General features: G+C 42.7%; 9 protein-coding genes across 9 annotated transcripts; 8 read left to right on the top strand and 1 right to left on the bottom strand.

Annotated features, from left to right (window-relative positions):
* Positions 1-859: 859 nt before the first annotated feature.
* SS1G_13002 (predicted protein) lies at positions 860-1,449 on the top strand (the record flags this gene model as incomplete). The annotated part of the gene is made up of 2 exons (XM_001585860.1): positions 860-979; positions 1,285-1,449. The coding sequence occupies 2 exons, from the start codon at positions 860-862 to the stop codon at positions 1,447-1,449; spliced, it is 285 nt and encodes a 94-aa protein (XP_001585910.1).
* Positions 1,450-1,988: 539 nt separating this feature from the next.
* Positions 1,989-4,009, top strand: SS1G_13001 (hypothetical protein; the record flags this gene model as incomplete). The annotated part of the gene is made up of 3 exons (XM_001585859.1): positions 1,989-2,134; positions 2,236-3,655; positions 3,809-4,009. 3 exons carry the CDS (start codon positions 1,989-1,991, stop codon positions 4,007-4,009), a joined length of 1,767 nt encoding a protein of 588 aa, XP_001585909.1.
* A 786-nt stretch (positions 4,010-4,795) lies between these two features.
* SS1G_13000 (40S ribosomal protein S2) lies at positions 4,796-5,725 on the top strand (the record flags this gene model as incomplete). The annotated part of the gene is made up of 3 exons (XM_001585858.1): positions 4,796-5,068; positions 5,149-5,406; positions 5,468-5,725. 3 exons carry the CDS (start codon positions 4,796-4,798, stop codon positions 5,723-5,725), a joined length of 789 nt encoding a protein of 262 aa, XP_001585908.1.
* A 547-nt stretch (positions 5,726-6,272) lies between these two features.
* Positions 6,273-7,950, top strand: SS1G_12999 (predicted protein; the record flags this gene model as incomplete). Its single annotated transcript, XM_001585857.1, has 4 exons — positions 6,273-6,433; positions 6,483-7,061; positions 7,114-7,638; positions 7,689-7,950. 4 exons carry the CDS (start codon positions 6,273-6,275, stop codon positions 7,948-7,950), a joined length of 1,527 nt encoding a protein of 508 aa, XP_001585907.1.
* Positions 7,951-9,086: 1,136 nt separating this feature from the next.
* On the top strand, positions 9,087-9,341 carry SS1G_12998 (predicted protein; the record flags this gene model as incomplete). The annotated part of the gene is made up of 1 exon (XM_001585856.1): positions 9,087-9,341. The coding sequence occupies one exon, from the start codon at positions 9,087-9,089 to the stop codon at positions 9,339-9,341; it is 255 nt and encodes an 84-aa protein (XP_001585906.1).
* A 744-nt stretch (positions 9,342-10,085) lies between these two features.
* On the top strand, positions 10,086-11,122 carry SS1G_12997 (hypothetical protein; the record flags this gene model as incomplete). Its single annotated transcript, XM_001585855.1, has 2 exons — positions 10,086-10,182; positions 10,527-11,122. 2 exons carry the CDS (start codon positions 10,086-10,088, stop codon positions 11,120-11,122), a joined length of 693 nt encoding a protein of 230 aa, XP_001585905.1.
* Positions 11,123-12,336: 1,214 nt separating this feature from the next.
* Positions 12,337-12,865, top strand: SS1G_12996 (predicted protein; the record flags this gene model as incomplete). The annotated part of the gene is made up of 2 exons (XM_001585854.1): positions 12,337-12,444; positions 12,629-12,865. The coding sequence occupies 2 exons, from the start codon at positions 12,337-12,339 to the stop codon at positions 12,863-12,865; spliced, it is 345 nt and encodes a 114-aa protein (XP_001585904.1).
* A 911-nt stretch (positions 12,866-13,776) lies between these two features.
* Positions 13,777-14,947, top strand: SS1G_12995 (predicted protein; the record flags this gene model as incomplete). Its single annotated transcript, XM_001585853.1, has 4 exons — positions 13,777-13,887; positions 13,972-14,209; positions 14,347-14,503; positions 14,566-14,947. The coding sequence occupies 4 exons, from the start codon at positions 13,777-13,779 to the stop codon at positions 14,945-14,947; spliced, it is 888 nt and encodes a 295-aa protein (XP_001585903.1).
* A 2,676-nt stretch (positions 14,948-17,623) lies between these two features.
* SS1G_12994 (hypothetical protein) lies at positions 17,624-20,369 on the bottom strand (the record flags this gene model as incomplete). The annotated part of the gene is made up of 2 exons (XM_001585852.1): positions 17,624-19,308; positions 19,361-20,369. 2 exons carry the CDS (start codon positions 20,367-20,369, stop codon positions 17,624-17,626), a joined length of 2,694 nt encoding a protein of 897 aa, XP_001585902.1.
* Between the last annotated feature and the right edge of the window lie 1,319 nt (positions 20,370-21,688).

The raw sequence follows: 21,688 nt of genomic DNA, 5'->3' as shown, positions 1-21,688 counted from the left end.
GACCTACAAAAAGGTGGCAAGAATTTCATTGGCCACTGCAATATATGCGCATGTCGAGAAGATGGCACCGCAGATAGACGTTTATTCCTCTGTTTCAGGAAATGGTGTTACTGCAACCTAAAGCACTAAACAAGGAGTTAAACAACAAAATCTCAGTCCCGACCGTTTGGTTCACTATTTGGAATTTGACATTTCGTGGCTTCTATATTGCAGTAAATTAATCATGTCCATGTGAAATTTTGGGATTTTGTCATGCATTATGCATGGCATCATTAGAATACTCATAGAGTCTTGCTCTAAAGCTATGAAACGAGGGGTATTTACTTCTAGAAGTTCCCATTGCGTAACTTTGCTTTGTGGATAAATCGATTCACCGTCCACTAGGCCAGATAAGATTGTGTGATGTTGCATGCTCAGCCGAGTCAAGCATTGAGGATGAGATTTGCTTGTATCCAAAGTAAGATTGTGTCACATATGAGCCACATCTCTTAGAAGAGAAGTATAAAAATACGCCTGTAGATCTTCTGCATCATACTGGCATCATAAAATTGAGTCTCTGCATGATTGACCGAGTATTGCTCCTTTCGATGGAGACTCCCCTACCGCGCTGTCTCGCACATCGTATTTATGTCGTGGAGAAAACACTTGACCCCGCATTCTCTACTCTCAAGCTTATTCCTTTCCTTGAATAAGATGTAAAGTACAGCGGTATTCCACGTGATGCTGAGTATTCCAATGGGGAAGTAGATGACGGGTAAGGCTGATTTTGGCGAGGACTTCCACGGTTGCCGGCCTTGGTTGAACGCAGGAACAATGAAAACTCTGGTGTCTCTTTGGAAATACACACGACGTGCATATCATGGTCCCAAAGATGAAAGAGGGTAGACCCCACGAAAATGTGGCGTCCCCATGGAGTAAACTAAAAGGTCTTCAGCTTCCCAAGGGAATTGTGGTATTCGAATTCCCAGATGGTTCAGATGTAAGGATTGAAGAACCTTGTTGTGGCTCAAGCCACCTGTCCAGATCAGGCATTATTCGCGAGAATTCCTGTTTTCAAGCATATCACGCTTTACAAACAATACTATCGTACCATTTGGGGATTTTTGATATTCCGGCTCTTCGGTTAGGTTCTCCGCAAGAAAGTAACTTAATAAGCGCTAATTCCTGTATGGGAGAGGCGTACATTGTTGCAGCCAATCAACCATTTATTTTTTTAGCCCACACACCTTCCTTACTCGCCGATTCGCATAACAATACATGGAGCAAGCCAAGCTTACAGAGTAGAACCCTTCCAAAGCTTCGAGAGAAGCACATTCTCACGTGTTGATGGGATCCTGTCCATCTTCCACCTTTCTGGATATAAGTCTTGGCGCCTCCGTACAGAACCTTGTCCGTGGCACCTGTCATTGGTCATTTAGTGGCGCGGATCCTTGCTATAATATGCCTTAGTTTTGATAGTCAGTTCGCCGTTTTCTTCAATATATGAAAGAGCGTCAAGAGCTGCAAGCTGCACTAAAAAGTGAGAGGATTGTCCACTCAGATATACAGTGCTTGCCGGGTATGACTAGAAGCTTGCTGATACATGCCGCATAATCGATTGAATCTGGGTGTCGGTAAAACTCTCTTACCTTTTGCTTAATTTATTTTGCCATGAAGCCTGCACCATGTCCCGCTAATATAAATTGCCCATCAAAACGATAAGGTCGTGTCGATTGTTGGCCGAGTCACAAGCCCCAGCCGAAACCTGCTCTGTGTAGTTAATCTCGTGAGTAATAACGGACCGACTCCTGTCAATAACTGCTAGAATATCCAGCACATTCTTAACTTTCCAAGAAACAAACTTTTTGGAGTTTGAACCCGATAGACCCCAAGAGTGGAAGGCAAAATTACAATACCACCCACACGAAACCTGACGAGACTACGACGAGTATTCTTCCGGTAGTCGGCAAATTGATGCGGTAATTAGATCGGCTTCACGACAACAAACAATGTCATTGAAGCTTCCTTATCCAAACGTTTATAAATTTCTCAATAATTTTTCTGCCCCTGATCAAGGGTCTCCAGAACAAACATCGAGAAGTCAAGGACTCAGAAAAAGTGGTCCGAGGTCAAAGACGGGCTGTTCAACATGCAAGTAAGTCGAGTTAGAGTTGTGGATCCACACCATTGGGATTTCTCCACCAGGAAATCTTTTTCGGACAATCATCATATCCGTAAGTGACTAATACAATACAGACAGCGACGTGTTAAATGCGACGAAACCAAACCACAATGTATCAGGTGTCAAAACCTCGGTCGGGAATGTGGTGGATACGCTCCGGAGCACGCTGAAGATGTCTCCAAACAGAATGCAAATGCTCCAGTACCTATCCACCCACGACCGATGTCTGTGATGCCATTTGCTCCTTCAGTCGCTATACTTGGTGATCAAGCCGAACGTCGTTATTTCCAAAGATTTTGTGATAAAACAGCTGCCGAGATTTGCGGTTCCTTCGATCCTACCTTCTGGACAGAAAAGGTTCCTCAATTGTGTCACCAAGATGCGCCTATCCGATATGCGACTATTGCATTGGGTGCTCTAGCAAAATCCTTGGAGATTACATCTTCTCCGACTCGACTATCACTTTCGGGATTTCCTCAAATCGATCACCATCATTTAGATGAACACCATCGTTTCGCTTTGAGGGAGTACAGCAGAGCCATTGCTTCGTTGAGGATAATACTTTCGGACGGCAGAAGACATTTGAGAACATCCCTTACAGCATGCGTACTGTTTATGACATTTGAATCCCTTCAGGGAAGTTACGAAGGTGCTTTGACTCATCTCAGAGGGGGTTCTCGATTGTTGGCTGATTGGAGAATTGCCCGAAGAGGAGGAAGCTCTCGATTGTCGCATGATTCATTGTCCGAAATCCAAGATAGCCTTGTCGATGACTTGGGGCGTCTATTTGCTCGTCTTGATGTCCAAGGTCTTTTTGTTCCACCGCCATATCCTGTCCCAAACCTTCTTCAAGATGATATGGAAATTCCAGACGAGTTTGAAAGTGTCCAAGAAGCCCGAGAAGTTTGGGATTTCCTAATGGCTGCCATTGGTCAGTTCTATCGAAAATCGGTCATGAAATCGCAAACTGAACCAGAAGAATTATCTGCCCCATATTGGAACAGGCTTCATACTCACTACACCACACAACTACTTCGATGGCGAAAAGCCTTTCAATCCGTCCATACTGTAGAGGGACACACTGGAAGTATTTCTGCTGATGCAACTCATATGTTAAGCATCTACTACAACATCGCCACAATACTTGTCGCATCGAGTGTTCCCCATACGGAGATGTTATATGACGAATATAACCATCTCTTTGCGGAGATTATATGTAAGGCTCAGATCTTACTCTCCAGTCCGGATGATGCAAGTAATACATCTCGTTTTACTCTAGATATGGGAACAATCCTCCCTCTCGTGATCACTGCAGTAAAATGTCGTGATCGACGAATCCGACGCCAGGCCATAGCACTTCTTTGGTCTAAAGCGAGACGAGAAGGACTCTGCTTTGACACGATTAGCGTAGCAAGGATCTGCGCATGGCTTTCGAGTATAGAGGGGGAAGGTATTCAGGAAGATGATCAACCAATCCCGGAATCATCCAGGTGGGTAATTTCATACCTACATTTGAATTCCGAAGAAAGATGGCTGGCGGTGCAATTGACGTCGAAACATGGCGAGGATGGGAATCCACGGTACAGAGAAACAACATTTTCTTGGTAAGTGATGGTCTGATCTCGGGAGTTAATTTTCATGGCATAGCGAGGACCTCAGCATAATTTTGGCAATGGCGTAGTGAAAGGGTACGGGGACACAGAAGTTACGGATGTTACTAGACATCCTTTGAGTACGGTGGGAAGTGCCAACCTTTGCTTGATAAATTATGGCATGTGGGAACAAAAAAAAGGTGCCTCTTCCGACAACATTGCGTCACACACACTCCGCCGGGAGAAAAAGGAGTGAGGTGATTTTGGATCTCTTCTTGGGTAATGATATCTAACACAAGCTATGGAATCGGAAATCAGTATGGTGCTATGGAGTTATTGTCTGCTTTATTATTGGGTAGGAGAAAGCAAATACTCGAATTTGCCTCTGTATACTATCATGTAGTCTTATTTCCAGCAATATCATTCATTTCAAAGGCCAAGAAAGGCTAAGTGTTGTTCTTGACAATTTTCTTGAAGATGTCTTCTGAGAATTATGCACAAATGATTCGAAAAATGGCACATTTCGAAGCAGATACATCCGGTTTGAACCTGACTTGTTGGCTTAATCCTCCTTCAGGGCAACCTTTTCAAAAGCTAGATGAGTTGATGAGAGTATAATGTGTGTATGTGATATATGATGGGTTGAAAACAATTTATATCGACATATACGAAAAGATACGATATAAAATAGATAGGTATGTTCACCATATGCAGGTACGCACTCACACCACTTGTTGCACCTACTAGACAAGTAGATCGATGACATGGAAGAAAAGTGATCAATCCACGTGATCTTATCTCTGTCGACTCTCAATTTTGGCCTAATTCTGACAAATACTTTAATCCAGATATCAGGCATGAATCAACATCATCAACTTTTCTCAATCCGTGCGCTAATCTACTTTTGGGTCACTAAAATTATTGCTTAAGCGAACAATCCCACACTTCGAAATTCTAATTATTTCGAACTTTCTTGATCTCCTAATCGTTCAACGCCCACCGACTTAGCCAACCACCACCTAACGATCAATTCGATATCAATATGGCTGACGCACCAAGAGGCGGCTCTCGAGGAGGTTTCGGCGACAGAGGCCGTGGAGGAGATCGTGGTCGCGGACGCGGACGTGGACGTGGTCGCGGACGTGGAGGAAACAAGGACGAGGCAAAGGAATGGCAACCAGTTACCAAACTTGGCCGTCTCGTGAAGGATGGAAAGATCAATTCCATGGAGGAGATCTACCTTCACTCTTTGCCCATCAAGGAGTACCAAATTGTTGACTTCTTTTTGCCAAAGTTGAAGGATGAGGTCATGAAGGTATGCGAAATTTACACATTGCTCCTATGCGATTATGAAAATTCGGCAAATATGGATACTGATACGAATTTTGCCTGCAGATCAAGCCTGTCCAAAAACAAACTCGTGCCGGTCAACGTACCAGATTCAAGGCCATCGTTGTCATCGGTGACTCTGAGGGACACGTCGGTCTCGGTATCAAGACCTCCAAGGAAGTCGCAACTGCCATCCGTGCCGCTATCATCATCGCAAAGTTGTCCGTTGTTCCAATTAGAAGAGGTTACTGGGGTACCAACTTGGGTACTCCTCACTCTCTCCCAACCAAGGAGAGTGGAAAGTGTGGTTCCGTCTCTGTCAGAGTAAGTAAATTCTTAAAATTCACTCATTCGATAATTTGCTAAGTTTCTTCCTCTTTTCCAGCTTATCCCAGCTCCCCGTGGTACCGGTCTCGTAGCATCCCCAGCTGTCAAGCGTCTCCTCCAACTCGCAGGTGTCGAAGATGCATATACCTCCTCTTCCGGTTCGACCAAGACCCTCGAGAACACCTTGAAGGCTACTTTCGTCGCTGCCGCCAACACATACGGATACTTGACCCCTAACTTATGGAAGGAGACCAAGCTCATCAGAAGTCCTTTGGAGGAATTCGGTGATTCTCTCCGTGCTGGCAAGCGTTACTAGGTGTGTTAGTAGGCTTGTGAAAATGAATTCTTTAGTTTATGCATATGGGTTTATATGGGGTTAAAAGCTAGGGTCTATAGCTATGTCTCAATGAACTGATTGCCTTCATTTTGATTGAAATGCTACTGTGATTGTTTTATAATATGAAGTATGGAAGTAAGGCGCAAACAGAATAAAGAATTTTGACTAGGAAGGTGGGAATAGCAGGTATGGAGGATTCCTTTGGGTATATACCAACTGGGAAGGAGTTCCTATGAATCTGGAAATTGAGGCAGCATTAGTTGGCAGCTGAGGAAGGAACCGTCCTTTCAAACCCAACAATAAGAAAACCCATCTCATTCATCTTCTCTTCTTCCTTTTCTCTTCCAACTTCTTCAATACAACTCTTTCGCTCGATGCAATTTTGGTAAATTTTGGTCTCCGTCTCTGTACCCTTCACTTCTGCACATACATTGATGCAATTTTGGTCTTTGATACAGCCATTAACTTCGTTTTACTTGCTTCAAGCATTTTCGTTCTTTTCAAAATCTCTTTCCTGGTTGAAATAATGCCTTCACGTCGATTCGGGCGACCGGCGATGGTCGTTGCTACACTAATTGCATTTTCAGTTCTCACACTTGTATTCATTGGAGAGGGGTTGAAAGCATTTGTCCGTAGGGATGGTGTTAGCTTGGGCAAAAGAGATTTTACTTTCGGTCTGAATTGGCAGTAAGGATCTCCCATTCATATCTTTGCTCAAGCTAACAATACTCCATAGAACGACAATCTTTACACCGTCCACTGGAAGAAGTGAGATATCGGCATTGAACTATTGCTCGCCTGACCCACTGAACACTCCAACGCCTATCATTATTGACGACATACAGTCCGAAAATGAAGCTACAGAGAAGGAATCTACCACGGTTTCTGCCATTCTTGCCCAAGGAACCAATACAGTCTCATTTGCCCTTCAAGGAAGATGTGATATGGTTTCCGTTATCTTGGCGAATATCAACAGCTTAGTGGCACATCCTACTAGTGTTAGTAACACTGCTCGTGATGCCACAGGGCTACTTGCCATTGCCATGGCGAAGTCCAATCCAAGTATCCCAAGCACAGCAATGTCGTCAGCCGCCACACCTAGTGATCTTCATTCTCTGGCTGCTTTAGAATTGTTGAGGAAAGCAGTTGCATATAACGTTCACCACGATTCTCACGGCGAGTCTTGTGATTGTTCAGCATGCATCTTTTCGCAAGCAACTCCCGTACCAATAACAATAGCGCCTCCTCTTCCAACACATGAGCTAATGGCCAGAGCTTTCTTGGCTAGAGCCGAAACTGTTACCGTTACTGTCTCGTATGTAACTGTACTCATATAATTATATGTTCTCATTCTAACTTTTTCTAAGGGCATGCCCAGACTTGGTGCCAACGCCTTCAAATTCGACGGGAACAGGTCCCCAGGGTCCTGCATCGGCTCCGGAAAGTCCGAACTCAACATCATCAGGACCCGAAAGTCCCTCATCTGCATCCAACTCGACATCTTCAGGACCCAAGAACCCCGCACCTGCCCCAGAGAACTCAAATGCAACGTCGCCTTCTAGACCAAACCCTCCTTTCTCTAATGGTACAGAAACTGGTTCTGGAGGAGCCCCAGCTGGTTCAGGCACTGGTAGTTCAGGTGCTGGTGGTACAGGTGCTGGTGGTTCAAACTCTGGTGGTTCAAACTCTGGTGGTTCAAACTCTGGTGGTTCAAACTCTGGTGGTTCAAACTCTGGTGGTTCAAACTCTGGTGGTTCAAGCTCTGGTGGTCCAGATTCTGGCGGTTCAGGCGCTGGCGGTTCAGGCGCTGGCGGTTCAGGCGCTGGTAGTGCTGCATCTGCGTCAGGGGCTGTGGCTAGTGCCGCTTCATTATTCTCAGGCAACTCTACACAGTAAGTTATCCATGTCTAGTATGCTAATGCAAAGACTAATATAAAGCCAGGCCGACTGGTAACGCTCAACCAAGCAACAATGCAAACAAACCTTCAAGCACCAGCAAATCTAAGCCGGCTGAAAACACCTCTCCTGTATCATCTCCCAGCATCAGTCCACCGATTGCCAGTCAAGCATCTGCCGCGTCAAGTGGTATCGACAAAAGCATCTTTACACTCATCACTCCAGCTCTTTCAAATGTTTTCTACCTATTTTCGACAATTGCGCCTGTCGCTGGCATGGTTATCATGGGTCAAATATGGCTTCTATGATTGCAGTTGAATGATTCGACTGCGCTCTAATCAAATGGCGCGTGGATATCTTATTTCATAAATGTTTATAATAGGAATTAATCAATACATGACTCTTGTATTTATAGTGATAGTGGTGTTATCCACAAGGCCTTGTGATGATAAATGGATTTTTTGGAACAAAGTAATGGTAGTTTATGATTAATAGTTTATGATTAATAGACGAAAAGAAGATTGAGAATAGATGTGATTCTTTCATAATTGAACACCTGAGTGATAAGATGATGCAAAAGGAGCTATTGATGTGTACTGTGCTGTGATTTGATTTGGTACTAGATGCGGCATGGTATTATTCAATGGATTTTTCTTCCGGCGAGGCACCCAATTCATTTCATCATTGGGGTTTGTGGAAGAGGTAAAGTCTAGGTATATAAGCATCCCTTATATCCACAAACTTAGAAGGTATAGAAGTGTAAAATTTGATGTGAAAGATTTTTTCAAGGTTCGTGGTGTAATTAATGTGTGATGTATTGCATGTGAATACAGAGTGAAACGATCGGGGGCGAAACAGTGTTTCCAAGTCAGTATCTTTAATGTGCCATTGTGGCTTAAACCTAGATTCATGATGTTCAGCCACAGCTATTACTCTTCATCTTATTGGTTGAAGTTTTGGTTCGGTGGAGCTCTGCGCTGACTTCAATCAAAGCTCTGCCGCCCATTCATTCATCTTCATTCAACCTACAACACAACCAACCTATAACGTACAACCTGCCATTGGAAATGAAATGTTATCCACATCATGAACTGTACTGAGACTTCCAAGGATTCTATCAACGATTGAATCCTTTCACTGCCTGCGGAGGAGGGGGGCATCATGTAAAAGCTGCTCAATTATTAAGGGATCGTCGAGCTCATCCAATCCTAGAATCTAGGATAATTTAGAGACTTGATGCTAGCTTTCCCGGCTTCGAGCATTTCCGTGATCTACAGAGAGGATGTCTCCCGCTTTGGTCGTCCTCAATATGGTAGCTACGGGCAAGTACTAACCACATTTTCTTGGTTTCCTCTCGTCAATTGCGGTGCATCATATATGAACCTTTCTTGCTACAATGCGTTCAGGATTTCAAGTCTCGAGTCATTGCTTTTGAGTCTTTACTATGGCACCCAATGATGCTTCCACAATGACAATGTTCCCTCCTTTCTCGAGCTTGCAGAGTGATGGTATCAGCAAGTTACCAATTGCAATCACTTTGGTTCTAGGCGTTGGGTTGATGATACTTTTTGATAGGCATGGTCGTAAGGATGAGGAATGCACGACTGGGTCTGAACCTCCTGAAGTCAAGTCAAGAATTCCACTATTTGGACATTTAATTGGTATGCTGAAGGGCAAGTTGGGTATTTTCAGACTCTAAGGTATGAGCATTGAAGTGCTGCCATCAAGTCTGCTGCTGTACTCCTTGATTTTGACATGAAGTGATCCACACACCCTACGAGCATTCACTTACAATCTCCGCTACAGTTTCAAACATCCTCTTTACGCAGTATTTATGCTTAAGATATTTCCGGCACGTGTTTATGTTGTTTGCGAACCTTCTCTAATTCAAGCTGCATATCGAAATACGAAAGCCTTCGATTTTACCACATTCGTCGTTGATTCTTTGAAACGTGCATTCAATATTGGTGAAAACGGGATGAAAATTATTCGCGGGGAAACTTCGCCGGATTATGACCCCAAAGGGCTGCCTTTAAATAGGAATAATGGAAGGTCGTACCTGAACGAAAATCATGGATTGATGATAGAATATCTAGGGCCTGGTGAGACCCTACTAGTATTGAACAAAGGAGTTTTAGGTGCCGTTGCCGAATTTTTAAACAGGCTTGGTCAAAACCCTGGGAAATTAAGCCTCTATAAGTGGATGAGAGGTACCCTTACTTTGGCTACTTCTGCATCTCTCTATGGGCCTCAAGACCCCATGAGTGCCGATCATAGGCTCATAGATTCTCTATGGTTAGCAATTATATCTCCACACATGGTTTCCCATAGTCCGGACTGAAATCCTACAATTAATTGGTCTGACATACTGCGTTCTCGTGTGTTGATTCATTCCATATATTCCACTCATTTGTACTCTCAGTCCACTGGGAATCATGAATACATGTCGAGTACCATTCTCAAATCTACTATTCCGGGCTATTGGACACCTGCCCCAAACTTGAAGATTAGTGCTGATCTTACCAGGGATTTCGAGGAGAGTATGACGATGCTTATGCTTGAGTTTCTTCCTAAGTTTATTTGCCTTAAAGCCTATCATGGACGCGCAGCCATCAAACTGCCTTTACGTCATATTATGCTTCTGCTCATCATACCACTGCCAGTACCCTCATCAATTCTCGACTAGACTGCTCCCAAAAGTGGGGTCTTACAGCTGAGGAAATCGCTAATATCGAAATATCTACTCTTTTCCTTGCGACAACCAATTCAGCGCCAACATCTTTCTGGGTACTTGTGAACATATTTTCAGATCCGTCTTTGGTTTCTTCCATTCGAAGCGAAATATCCAATATTATATCAAGACAAAGAGAGGATAATGGAATAGAAGAATGTGTCATCGATATTACCCTATTTCAATCCAGCTGTCCTATATTGTTGTCCTGCTTTCGAGAGACACTTCGTTTCGTTGATGCAGCAACTTCTGTTCGATCTGTTACCCAAGATGTCCTTCTCACATTGTCAACCTCTCAATCTTCATTTTTGCTCAAGGCTGGGAACGTCATTCAACTTCCTTCTGGCATCACCCACAACTCGCCATCAATCTGGGGACCAAATGTTGATTCATTCGACCCATATCGGTTCCTACCAAGTACTATGGCAAAGCTAGGCAAGGAGCAGAAGAAACAGCAAGCACAGGGATATTTTCCTTTTGAGGGCGGCAAACATTTATGTCCAGGAAGACATTTTGCCACAACTGAAATTCTTTCGCTTGTCTCAGCTATTGTTATGGGATTTGAGATTGAATGCGCAAGCGTGCCAGAGAGAGCCTTTCAAAAGTTAGGTACAGCAGTTAGGAAACCAAAGAATGATGTTGAAGTCAGCATTAAGAGGAGAGAAGGTTGGGAAAATGTCAAATGGAGATTCGATGTGCAGGGTAAAGTTGATTTTGAGGCTTTGGTAGGTGAGAAAAATGATGTTTGATCTGAGGCATTTTTTAAGCTGCTAGGTTTTCCTCGCCATGTATAGAGAGAGATATCTCATCGATTTGAGCAGGGTTGATAATAGCTATCATTTGCGCGGTATTCCGGACTGTCATCCGACAAATCCGTTTGGCAATTAAATTCATTTCACAAATTGGAATACTTGAAGTTTCCGCTTAGAACATTTATTTTGTTTGATACATCCAATGCACAAAGTCATTCCATAGATTTTTTTACTTTTGGCATGTTTGAATCTTATGGGCCTCGAGATCAATGGACAAGATGTTTATCACTCACTCAAGGGAATGGTTTTGCTTACCTGACCAGTTCCAATGTCTCTTTAACCTATTAGTGAATGGAGGTGCGCGAAGAACAATTCCTGGAGCAATTTGATCTCTTGCTTCGTTCTGTAATTGTAGTAGGTTTTCGCTTGGCGTTTATGTAGGTACCATCCGTACTTTTAAGATCGATTATACATTATCCCTCCTATCTTGGCTTGGTGTCAGTGGTTCGAATAGCAAGCCTGTTTTTTGGCTGCGCGAATCCCAGTGAATAATGTGGATGGGGTGTTGTTTTTGCCCATCTTTCCATAGCAAATTTCAGGATACTTCTTCGATATCTTTTAGTTTACCTCTTTCTCTCCTACACCACAATCTAAAATGGTATTCTTGAGTTATTTTACGTTGCTTTCAGAACTGCTGCCCGCTGCTTTTCTTTTCAATATACCATTCAATGGCCGCTCGTTCTCAAGGTAGCCAAGCCTTGCAAATGCGTTCTCATAAGCTTAGCGTCTTCGCCGGTATTCTTGGGCTGCTTGGAATGGCCCGCTTCGTAGCAGCTGGGGCCGTATTTATTGAGCCGTATTCTAAAATTGTCCATGTAAGCATCACCTAGATTTCCATTCAAAAGTATCAAACTTTGCAAATTAACATGGAGCCCCAGTTTCGAGCAACAGTAATCGTACCCAAAGCACCAACTGTCGTTCAAGCCACTGGTATTCAATCCTTCTGGCCCGCGCTCAAACCTGCGAGCAGCAATGCTATCCTGCAAATAGTATTCGCCAATGAGGGGAAGGTATTAGGGCAGTGGTCATTCTTTGAGTATTTCCAAGATGGGATTGCATCTACTGGAGGTGAAAGAGTTCATGGGAAGAATATTAATGTGTAACCGGGGGATTTGATCTCGAATGGTTTTATCTCGACGGATGAAAACGAAATGTGGACAGGCGCGGTAGACGCTCATAAATGGTATGTGAATTGGATTGTGAGGAGAGGTGTGGAGGGATTGGCAAAGGGTGAGGTAGATGGCGGGGGGAATGCTACGGTAGATCTTTCGGCACATGGTAAGTTGGCCTTTTTATTCGTCGATAAATTCGGGCGTACTTTGGTTAACCAAAAACTTTAGCCGACATGGGGGACTTCACATAAGTACGTACCGTCTGCATCTCCTTTACCACTCTTCTATGCTCCAACTCAACTTTGTTTCCGAACCAACTAACACGCCCCAGGCTATTCTTGCAACTGAACTCAGCCTCGCGGCAAAGTGGGAGATGGGTCCTATAGATTGTCAAAATATTACGATTCAAATCGAAGGTACGAGTAGAGACTGGTGCAGTGTCGATAAGCTTATTCTCCTCAACGTTACACTTAATAACGTGCAACCCGTCGATTTACTCCCAACGACCAGAGGCGCTACGTGCTTCTTCAAAGGTTTCACTGTTACGGATACCATGGCGACCGGGTAGGGTTTGGGATACCGAGTGGGAATATATTCTTTGAGCTTCTTGAGTCAGATTTCGGCGCTGCGGTTGAGCGTATGAAGAAAGTTCCTCATTTATCGCCGACGGTTTTGAATATGGTAGTAAGGGGTGTGGGTGACGTTTTAACATTTTATTTGAATGCATTCTGCTTTACTCCCTAAGATCTAACTCCAGGATACTCATGAACCACGATCACGACAGCACCGTGCATTGAGATGCATTCAATTATTTAACTTGGGCATGTCGCACGCTGTCTTGATGCAAAGTCTCACATTCTTTGCGGGAATGGATGTAGATGTCCGTTGGCTAGGGTATTCACTTATGAGATTACCTAGGGTGGGGATATGCTTTAATCTCAGACCAGCACAACGTGCAGTGCAGTAAGATTCAGCTATTCTACATCTTATTAGCAATTAGCAACGCACCTTCTGATACACCCGCTTGATTGCCTCGCAAGAAGTGAGAGGGGTATGGATAGACGCTTGGTTTATTGAGAGCTCATTCGCAATCTTATTCGGTGAACATGACTGGGAAAGAAACCATTTAGCGTTGAGTGAATCAATCAAATTAGGGAGTGGATAAATTGCTTGCTGATGGCGCAATACATTCATGCGGGCTGGGGATGTGCTGAGAGCTTTGTTTGTACAACATGCATTGTTACAAACATACAAACGCTTATGTGTGTGCAGATTGATATGCAATAGGTATATTGGATTCATAAGTTTGGATTGTAAAGTTGATCTTCGCACAAGCTGCAAGTGGTAAGATATATCACACATCAGTTACTTAAGACACGGAAATCGTGCGGACTTACGCAAGGAAGGTTCTATTGGGTTTTCGCACTGTGTGTTATCTACATCTTTGAATTACTCATTACTACTTTTGTCTTCATCATCATGTATTGCTCCATCACTCCGCTTATTTGGCTTGTATTGGCTCTTACTCTTATCGAGCACGCAACTGCAGGGGCAGTATTCATCTTCACTTATGGAGGGAAAATAACACGCGTACGTATCCTCCCTTCCCTTCCCATCTCCCCTCCTCTTCTCATCGCCCCCAAGCATCCCTATAACTAACCTCCCACCTCAAAGTTCGAAGCAACCCTGCACGTTCCATCACCCCCAACCGCACTTCAAGGCCATAGTCCAGACTGGAAAGTCCAAGCCACATGGGCGGGCATGCAACCCACAGATCAAAGTTGTGTTTTGCAGAATGTAGTTGGGAATGCAGGGGAGGAATTGGGTCATTGGAGTCATGTGCCTAGTTTTTATGATGGGGCAACGAAACCGAGTTGGATTGAGGTTTATTTTGAGGAGGTGCAGCCGGAGGGTGAGTTTTCTTTGTGATTTTGAAGGGTTGAGTTTCATAAGGTGGGATGGTGGGCGGATATGTGTGTCGCTGTGAGGTTTGCTTGTTGGATGTTGGAATAGGGGTCGAATAATGGAGACTAATAGTCGAATGAACAGTATATCCGGGCGATGAAATAACAAGTATCTGGGCTCTTGACGAAAGCTCCAATAAATGGCTTGATACGTGGTCAGTGATACCCGTTAAGATCGGCGCATCAAAAGGAGAAGTTCCTTATAGTGGAAACTACACTTTCGATGGTACCAAATTTGGAACGTTTGTCATTTTCCAGGTATCGTTCAGTGTTACTAACATTTCATCAGATCCTAAAGTTCCAGATATGGGGGAGGTAAACACCATTTTCTATTGCGACCTCTAAAGTCGAAGGTTGACGTTAATGTTAATATACAGATCTTGCTCATGATCGAGCATGTGGGAATTGGCGGTAGTCCAGATCCTGGTTGGGGTTCTGGAGCCGTCATGTTCACGAATATCCTGATTGAGTCTGTTTCAACGCAGGATTGGTGCAATCATGAGAATTCGGAGACTTGGCATCCGCAAGATGTTAAGGTTCTGGATGTTTCTACGCCGTTCTCTTCGGCGGTTAGGGATGGAAAGAAAATTTGCCGTATTGCGAGGCTTGTTACTGATTTGGATGGAATTGAGGTCGTGGGAATAGATTTTAAAAAATTATGGGGGTTTGTGGAAGCAGAGAAATAGGGCGTGGGCTGGATCCTTAGTTTGGCATACTCTTATGTAGAATGTAGAGGTGAAATAGGACGTTCTGCATAGATTAGCATAGTGGAAAAGATATTTTAGATTCCGTTAATAATTAAAGTATCCGATAGCGGGCATGGGCACCCGTATCCTACCCGGGGTATTCGATCTCTATAGAATGGTTGTTCTACCCCGTAAAGGTTTTATAGAGTAGTTACCTGGTAATATCGACGGATATTAGGGTACTATAGGGTAAATATTATATAATTTTTTTATATTATCATTTAGAGTTTTTGTGTATTATTTTAGATAGATTGATTACAATTATAATATTTAAATTATATAACAATGATTTTTTGAATCCTTGTATCTTGTGATTATATTTATATTTTTAAATCTAATTTTCTTTTCTTTATTGTGACCAAAAGGGTGTTTATAGACCAGCAATTGTATTTAACTTAGAATCTACAGGTGAAGAGCACCTGTAGATGGGGATAGCTACTCTATATATACACAAATGAATGGCCTAGCCGCAATGGCTAGGCAAAAAGAAGTCGTATTTATTCCTCCAATGATCTTACTTTACCGATAACCATTGATACCTAGTACTTGTCCGGATCTGATCCTCAGGTCACCTAAATCGCATACTAATCTCGAGTAATCGTATCATGTGTGGACATGGTTAATGTACCTGAGGTTTCTTATATAATAAAGGTGGGAGGAAAGCAGGGATTTCCGTCACATTTATTATATTATTCATTTATTTATCCTCTTGAATTCAAATAACAAAAAGATATCAAATCTATATAATTTATTATATAAATTAATATTTGGATCTGTTTCTTATAATATAATATATAATATTAATCTAATGTTTTTATATCTTTTGAGGTTTGTTAAATTAAATTAAAACTTTTTATTTTAACTTTCTAAGAGTTTTGAAATCTACTCAATATACACTAAAGGAAATTATATCAAAATCAACGATTTTTCATCCTTTTCAATCTTGATTATTGTGACCAAAAGGGTGTTTATAGACCAGCAATTGTATTTAACTTAGAATCTACAGGTGAGGAGCACCTGTAGATGGGGATAGCTACTCTATATGTAAACAAATGAATAGCCTAGCCACAATGGCTAGACAAAAAGAAATCATATTTATCCCTCCAATGATCTTACTTTACCGATAACCATTGATACATAGTACTTGTTCGGATCTGATCCTCAGATCACCTAAATCGTATACTAATCCCCGAGTAATCGTATCATATGTGAACATGGTTAATGTACTTTAGGTTTCTTATATAATAGGGGTGGGAGGAAAGCAGGGGTTTCCGTTACACCAAGGGCTTGCGCTCCTTGGACCCCTAGCTTTTTGAGAAAGTTCATATTACGAATCGTGGTTTGTGTTACACTGGGTAATAGGAAACTCTTATATATAATCAATATTATATAATTAGTTTAGTAAGGGTTAATAAACTTAATACTGAGTTATATTAATCTTATTAAATAATTATCAATACAAAAATCTATATAATCTAGATAGATTTCCTTTGTATAGAGCTTTGTGCTCAAAATCAATCATTTAGTAAACTTTATTATTAGTTACAAATTGCATTATTGTCATTACTTAAGTCCCTGCTTGACACCTAGTTATAAACCATCTCGAGAGCCTAGAGCACTTCCACGTGATCTAGACGGCAAACCTCGTAACATGACAATGATGCAATTCGTAACTAATAGTAGAGTATATTAAAATGATTGATCTTGAGCACGAAGCTCTATACAAAGGAAATCCATCTTGATTATATAGACCTTCGTGTTCTGAAAGTCGATCGACTCTTGAGAGGCCGATCGATTCTCAGGGCCGATCGATTCTCACGAAGTCGGTCGGCTTTCGGATCAGGTGACACTTGTCACATGATCCTGCTAACTAATTGGTTACCTGATGCGGGTTATGTTACGCCGTCGTAACATCCCTTCAAAAAGTTCCCACACAAACCCTCCATACTTTCTAGATCAATAAGAATCGAATTATGAAAGATGTTTTAAAATATGTATGTTAGGATTTCCGAATCATAGAAAGCTGCTCACTACTCGTACCTCATTACTTTAGTGCAAACAGGTCCACCACTGGAGGTATACCGAAAGTACTGAGCGATCGCCGTAGTATATCGGACATACTTATTTTATACCGTGGTACGAGTAATGAAAATTGTTTTGATGATTGGCTTTTCAAAGGGCACAGAGCGAGCATTTGCGTGACAAGCTATTTTGTGATTTATCAATTCAAAAATACTATGCAGTGATTTAAGCGAAAAGGGGATATCAAAATGCTTCAAGGGCGATTCACAGATAATGAATAACCAGATCGTAAATTGCAGCACCTGAGGTACTCAGCGATTCCACATTAATTAAGGAGAAAATTCACAAAAGAGAGAGAAAGCCAAGAGACATGTATTGTAAAATGGTATCGGCAATATACTCTGCTATCTCTTGAGTATACACGCGCATGTACATCTCTCAAAAATCCCTGTGTCCACATTCAGCTAGACACTTTTTGCTTTTAAACAATCCATTGCATCCTAGCTCCAGAACGCCAAACCATCCATATGCATCAAGTCTACGCTTCTTTAGCCCTCGTCAAAAATCATATTACCTATCTAGTACCTCCCTCCTTCAATACAACGACTTCTTTTCCCACTCCTGGTCACCTTCTAGTCTCATTGGCAAGTCAGTTTCCCAGATTGGTCTTTCTACGATTGCCACCTCAGGACCACCTTCTACTCCCTCCCCAATCTCTACCATACCAAGTATAGGCCTGTACTTGAATGTTTTGTAAGTTTGTGCTGGTCCCCCAAATTTCTCATCCTCGCTTTTTTGCGACCGTTCCCTAAGCAGTGACTTCAATTCATTGCCAATATCATCATCGTCCGAATCAACATCCATTTGATATTTGTTATCTTCTACATCAACTTCCGTTTCGTGCGTCTCCTCCTCGTGAATGAGTTTGCGAATTTTGCGGGACATGCCTGTCTCGTTCTCTTCTGGGTCGACCATACCTCCTGCTCCAGATCTTCCTAATTGAAAGCGTCTGCGCTTGTTTCCTGAAATCTCAGAATCTCCATCCTCCTCTGCTTCTTCATCTTCAAAATGGAAATCTTGTGATAGATCGAACATCCATAACCAGCCAACACCATGTAGCCACATACGTTCTCGACCATTAGAAATATCCCATATGCAACCTCTTGCCAAATCCATGACTTGGCGGAAAGCAAGTGGAAATGTAGAGGTGGGGTTTCTACGAGACCAAGGTGTGAGTGAACCGGTGAGAACTTCGAACTCATAAATTTCATTAGTGGATGTGACAATGACTAAACGGTCCTCGGCGACAGGTAGTTCGTGAGATACAGGACGAGGATTGTTGCGTGTAGCAGGAGGTGTGGCTCCGTTGATTAGTGCCGGGCGAGTTGAAGGGCGGAATGATAGTACAACTGGCGCGGCGGGAAGTTTTGGTAAACGAGTGGCAGAAGGATTACGTGTCCAATGTTGACCGAAAACTAATTTTGGCTTCTTCTCTTCTTCGACGTCGGAGCCATCGTCAGATTCATCATCAGATGCGTCATCTTCCTGCGTTTCCTCCAATTCTTGTGTGAGATCTTCGATTCCTTCTAAAACCCAAGTATCAACAAAACCTGCCAAATCGCTGACTACTAAAATTCTGCTATCAGATGAGAATGCTACTTGAGTGACGGTTCTTTCGTATGCGCCGAGACCACCTAGAAGCTTGGCTTTTGAGATGTTGCGATCAAGACGAGAAAGTTTTGAGAGCTGAGGTATTATACTGAAGGATGATGGTGAGGCATTGTCTTGAATGATTCGTGCCACGGCAATCGAGCTATCGTCACGAATTACCGATAACCAGTTTCCATCAGGGGAGAACTGAATCAAACGCGCTCCAGAAGAAAAAACGTGTGGTACAGTGACGGTTGATACCTTGAGACCCTCACCCTCTTCTGGTTTCCGTGCCTTGAGACGGAATAGCTTTATATCTGACACAGTTGAAACAGCGAGCAGGTTTCCTCCAGCATTCAAACTCGCCGATGTGATGTTAGACTCTCCCTTGATTAATATCTTCGCTACCAATTTGCGATTGACAGCCGCGGCTTCTAATTCATCGCCGTTGATCGAATCCGACAGTTTGTTTATGCGCCAGATATTTATTTCTCTATCCCACCAGCTCATCAACAATCTCTTTCTTGTAGAACTTTGAATAATGGATGGTTGAGGGAGGAATGGCAGGGCACGTTGGTTCTCTTGACCAGAATGCGCCAGTGGCAGAACAGTAGGTGCGGCATCGGGACCTGCGAATGAAAATTAGCTTATGGAAAATATATTAGTGGAAGATCTGCTTACCTCCGGAAACCACAACACTGATTCCCTGACATTCCAAGCTTGCCATAGCCTTAACATCGTGGCTATGAAATCTTCTGTGCCTCACTTCTGACCATCTCTTCTTCCCTTTTATTTGTTTGTAGACGACCGTCCGTCTATCCATACCACCACTGAAAATTGTCATCCCATCAGAGCTTGTTGCAAGGCTGAGAACGTCTTGGGTATGACTTTTAATGTGCTGCATCATACTGTATGTTTTGCCCTGCCATATTTTAATTTCTCCCGTCGAGTCACCAGATATTATGTCTCCATTTGGTAATGCTTTGACAGCCCAAACAATAATATCTTTGGGTCCCCCTTTAGGTCCAGCTCCCAAAGACATCTGTCTTACCATTGATCCAGTTCGTATATCATAAACTCGAATATTGCTATCTGAACATCCTGCAATAACATGATTGCGATCTTGGAAGGCAACACTAACAATCTTTGCTTTTTTCGCGGATGGGCGAACAAGAACTTTTTGTAATTGCAGATCTTCATCCGCTGTGGAGTATAAAACCAAAGCTCCGTCAACACAACCAGCTATAAGCTTTTGACATTCTCCAGAAGGTTCCTCTCCAGCTTTTTGTTCTTCTGCGGGCTGGGCAGCAAGACACCATATCTCTCCATGGTTTCCGCTCGCTGAACGTAATGGCTGACCTTTCACCAAATCCCACTCGGTAACAGTTGTAGTGTATCCGATGCTGAAGAGCCTGGATTTCCCAATTATTTTCGTGCCATTAACATCCTCATTAGGATCTTGAGTCCAAACTAGTCCATCAATACTGCGATCCTTTCCACCCCGGATGATTGTCTCTTGAAGCCATGATCCTTTTTGCGGGTTCCAAAGCTCGATATCACCGTTTGCGCGACCGAGGGCTAATCGTGGGGAAACGGCAGATTGTCCTTTTGTCAACTTCGAGTGTGTGAATGCCAATGCATTGATTGTTGACGGAGGGTATGGAACGAATCTGCAGCGGTGAATATCCATTGCGCCGGTTTGATATTGACTTCTCATTCAATTCACAAGAGAAAAAATAAAAAAAGCTCAAGAAGTTTTTTTGCCGGAAATACTGAGTGGCTCGTGCATTAATGGTAGGCGGTGGAGAGATCCTTGACACGTGATATCAATTACTTCCCCTTCATCCATTTTTGTAAGAGTCTTGGAGCTCTCGCACTACGCATGTGGATGTCTGTACATTAATGGGTAGCAATGAAACCGGTGACTGGGATATTAAGACCGTTTCAAAGATATTTGTTTAATTTAGCAAATCAAGTGTGACCCCCCTCTCGAGCAATGTTGGCAGCTAGAGCAAGTGCCTAGTAATTACTTCATCTTCATCTAATACATCCTGCTGTGCTGCTCAGCTCTCCGGGATAACAAGTGACTCTGCAATTCTTCTGGTTATCACAGCGTTATTTAATTTTCTATATTCTGGATCATCTGAGAATTCACTGAGCAAGCATATTGCAAACACACTGACTATCCTCTGATATATGGGTTAGTCTAGAGATATATGTGCTTGCACCCATATCCGCTCTTACCTCCCATATATTGTTCTACTGTTACTACAACCCATTCATCTTAGCCCCATGATTCTGCTCCAGAGAGCTCTCAAAATCCTTTAAGTGCTCTTCTGAATCCAGCTGGATGGCTAATATTAGTTATACCACACCAAATAGCGCAGTACTTGATGTCCCACCCGTTCACGGTTGGAGTTCCGTATCATTTAGTCCACAAGAAACGTGTGATCTTCTCCCTCCCTGTTTATTAACAGGGCTTTGGAGCCTCAATTTGATCGAGGCTACCAAAGGCATGGTATAACTCTCTTGGCTTTGTATCTCTATGGCTGGGTGTCTAACGCGTACACTTCATTTTTTTCATGAGGCCTTCAGGTGTATCTTAATTTCTTTTCCCTAGGATTGATCAGAGTCGCGCATTCAATATGTCAGAACCAAGCCGTCTTGTAGTTCGAAGGCATGATATACGGAGTGACGGACATGTTATCAAATAGTCTAGACTGATAATCTAGATTTAAGCTTTCAATGATGAGAAAATCATAGAATATTTTAAACAGAATTCAAAGTTTGGATATAATTTAATGTTTGGATGCAATTCATTTTTAAAAGACAATTCAACATTTTCAAATACTGTTGGGTTTCTTGAGACTAGAAAGAGCATCAGATTGAATTGACTTATTCTCTAGCTAAGCAGTTAAGCTGCGAGCATATATTCAAAAAAATGAAGGAATAGGTTGGGTATTCGGCCTTCGGAATTAAAGTGCTTTGAAATCAAAATATTGAAAGCAA

Source organism: Sclerotinia sclerotiorum, genomic scaffold, assembly GCF_000146945.2.
Source record: "Sclerotinia sclerotiorum 1980 UF-70 scaffold_23 genomic scaffold, whole genome shotgun sequence".
Taxonomy (NCBI): Eukaryota; Fungi; Ascomycota; class Leotiomycetes; order Helotiales; family Sclerotiniaceae; genus Sclerotinia; species Sclerotinia sclerotiorum.
Note: the sequence above shows the minus strand (reverse complement) of the source record. Positions and strands in the feature narration are given on the sequence as shown.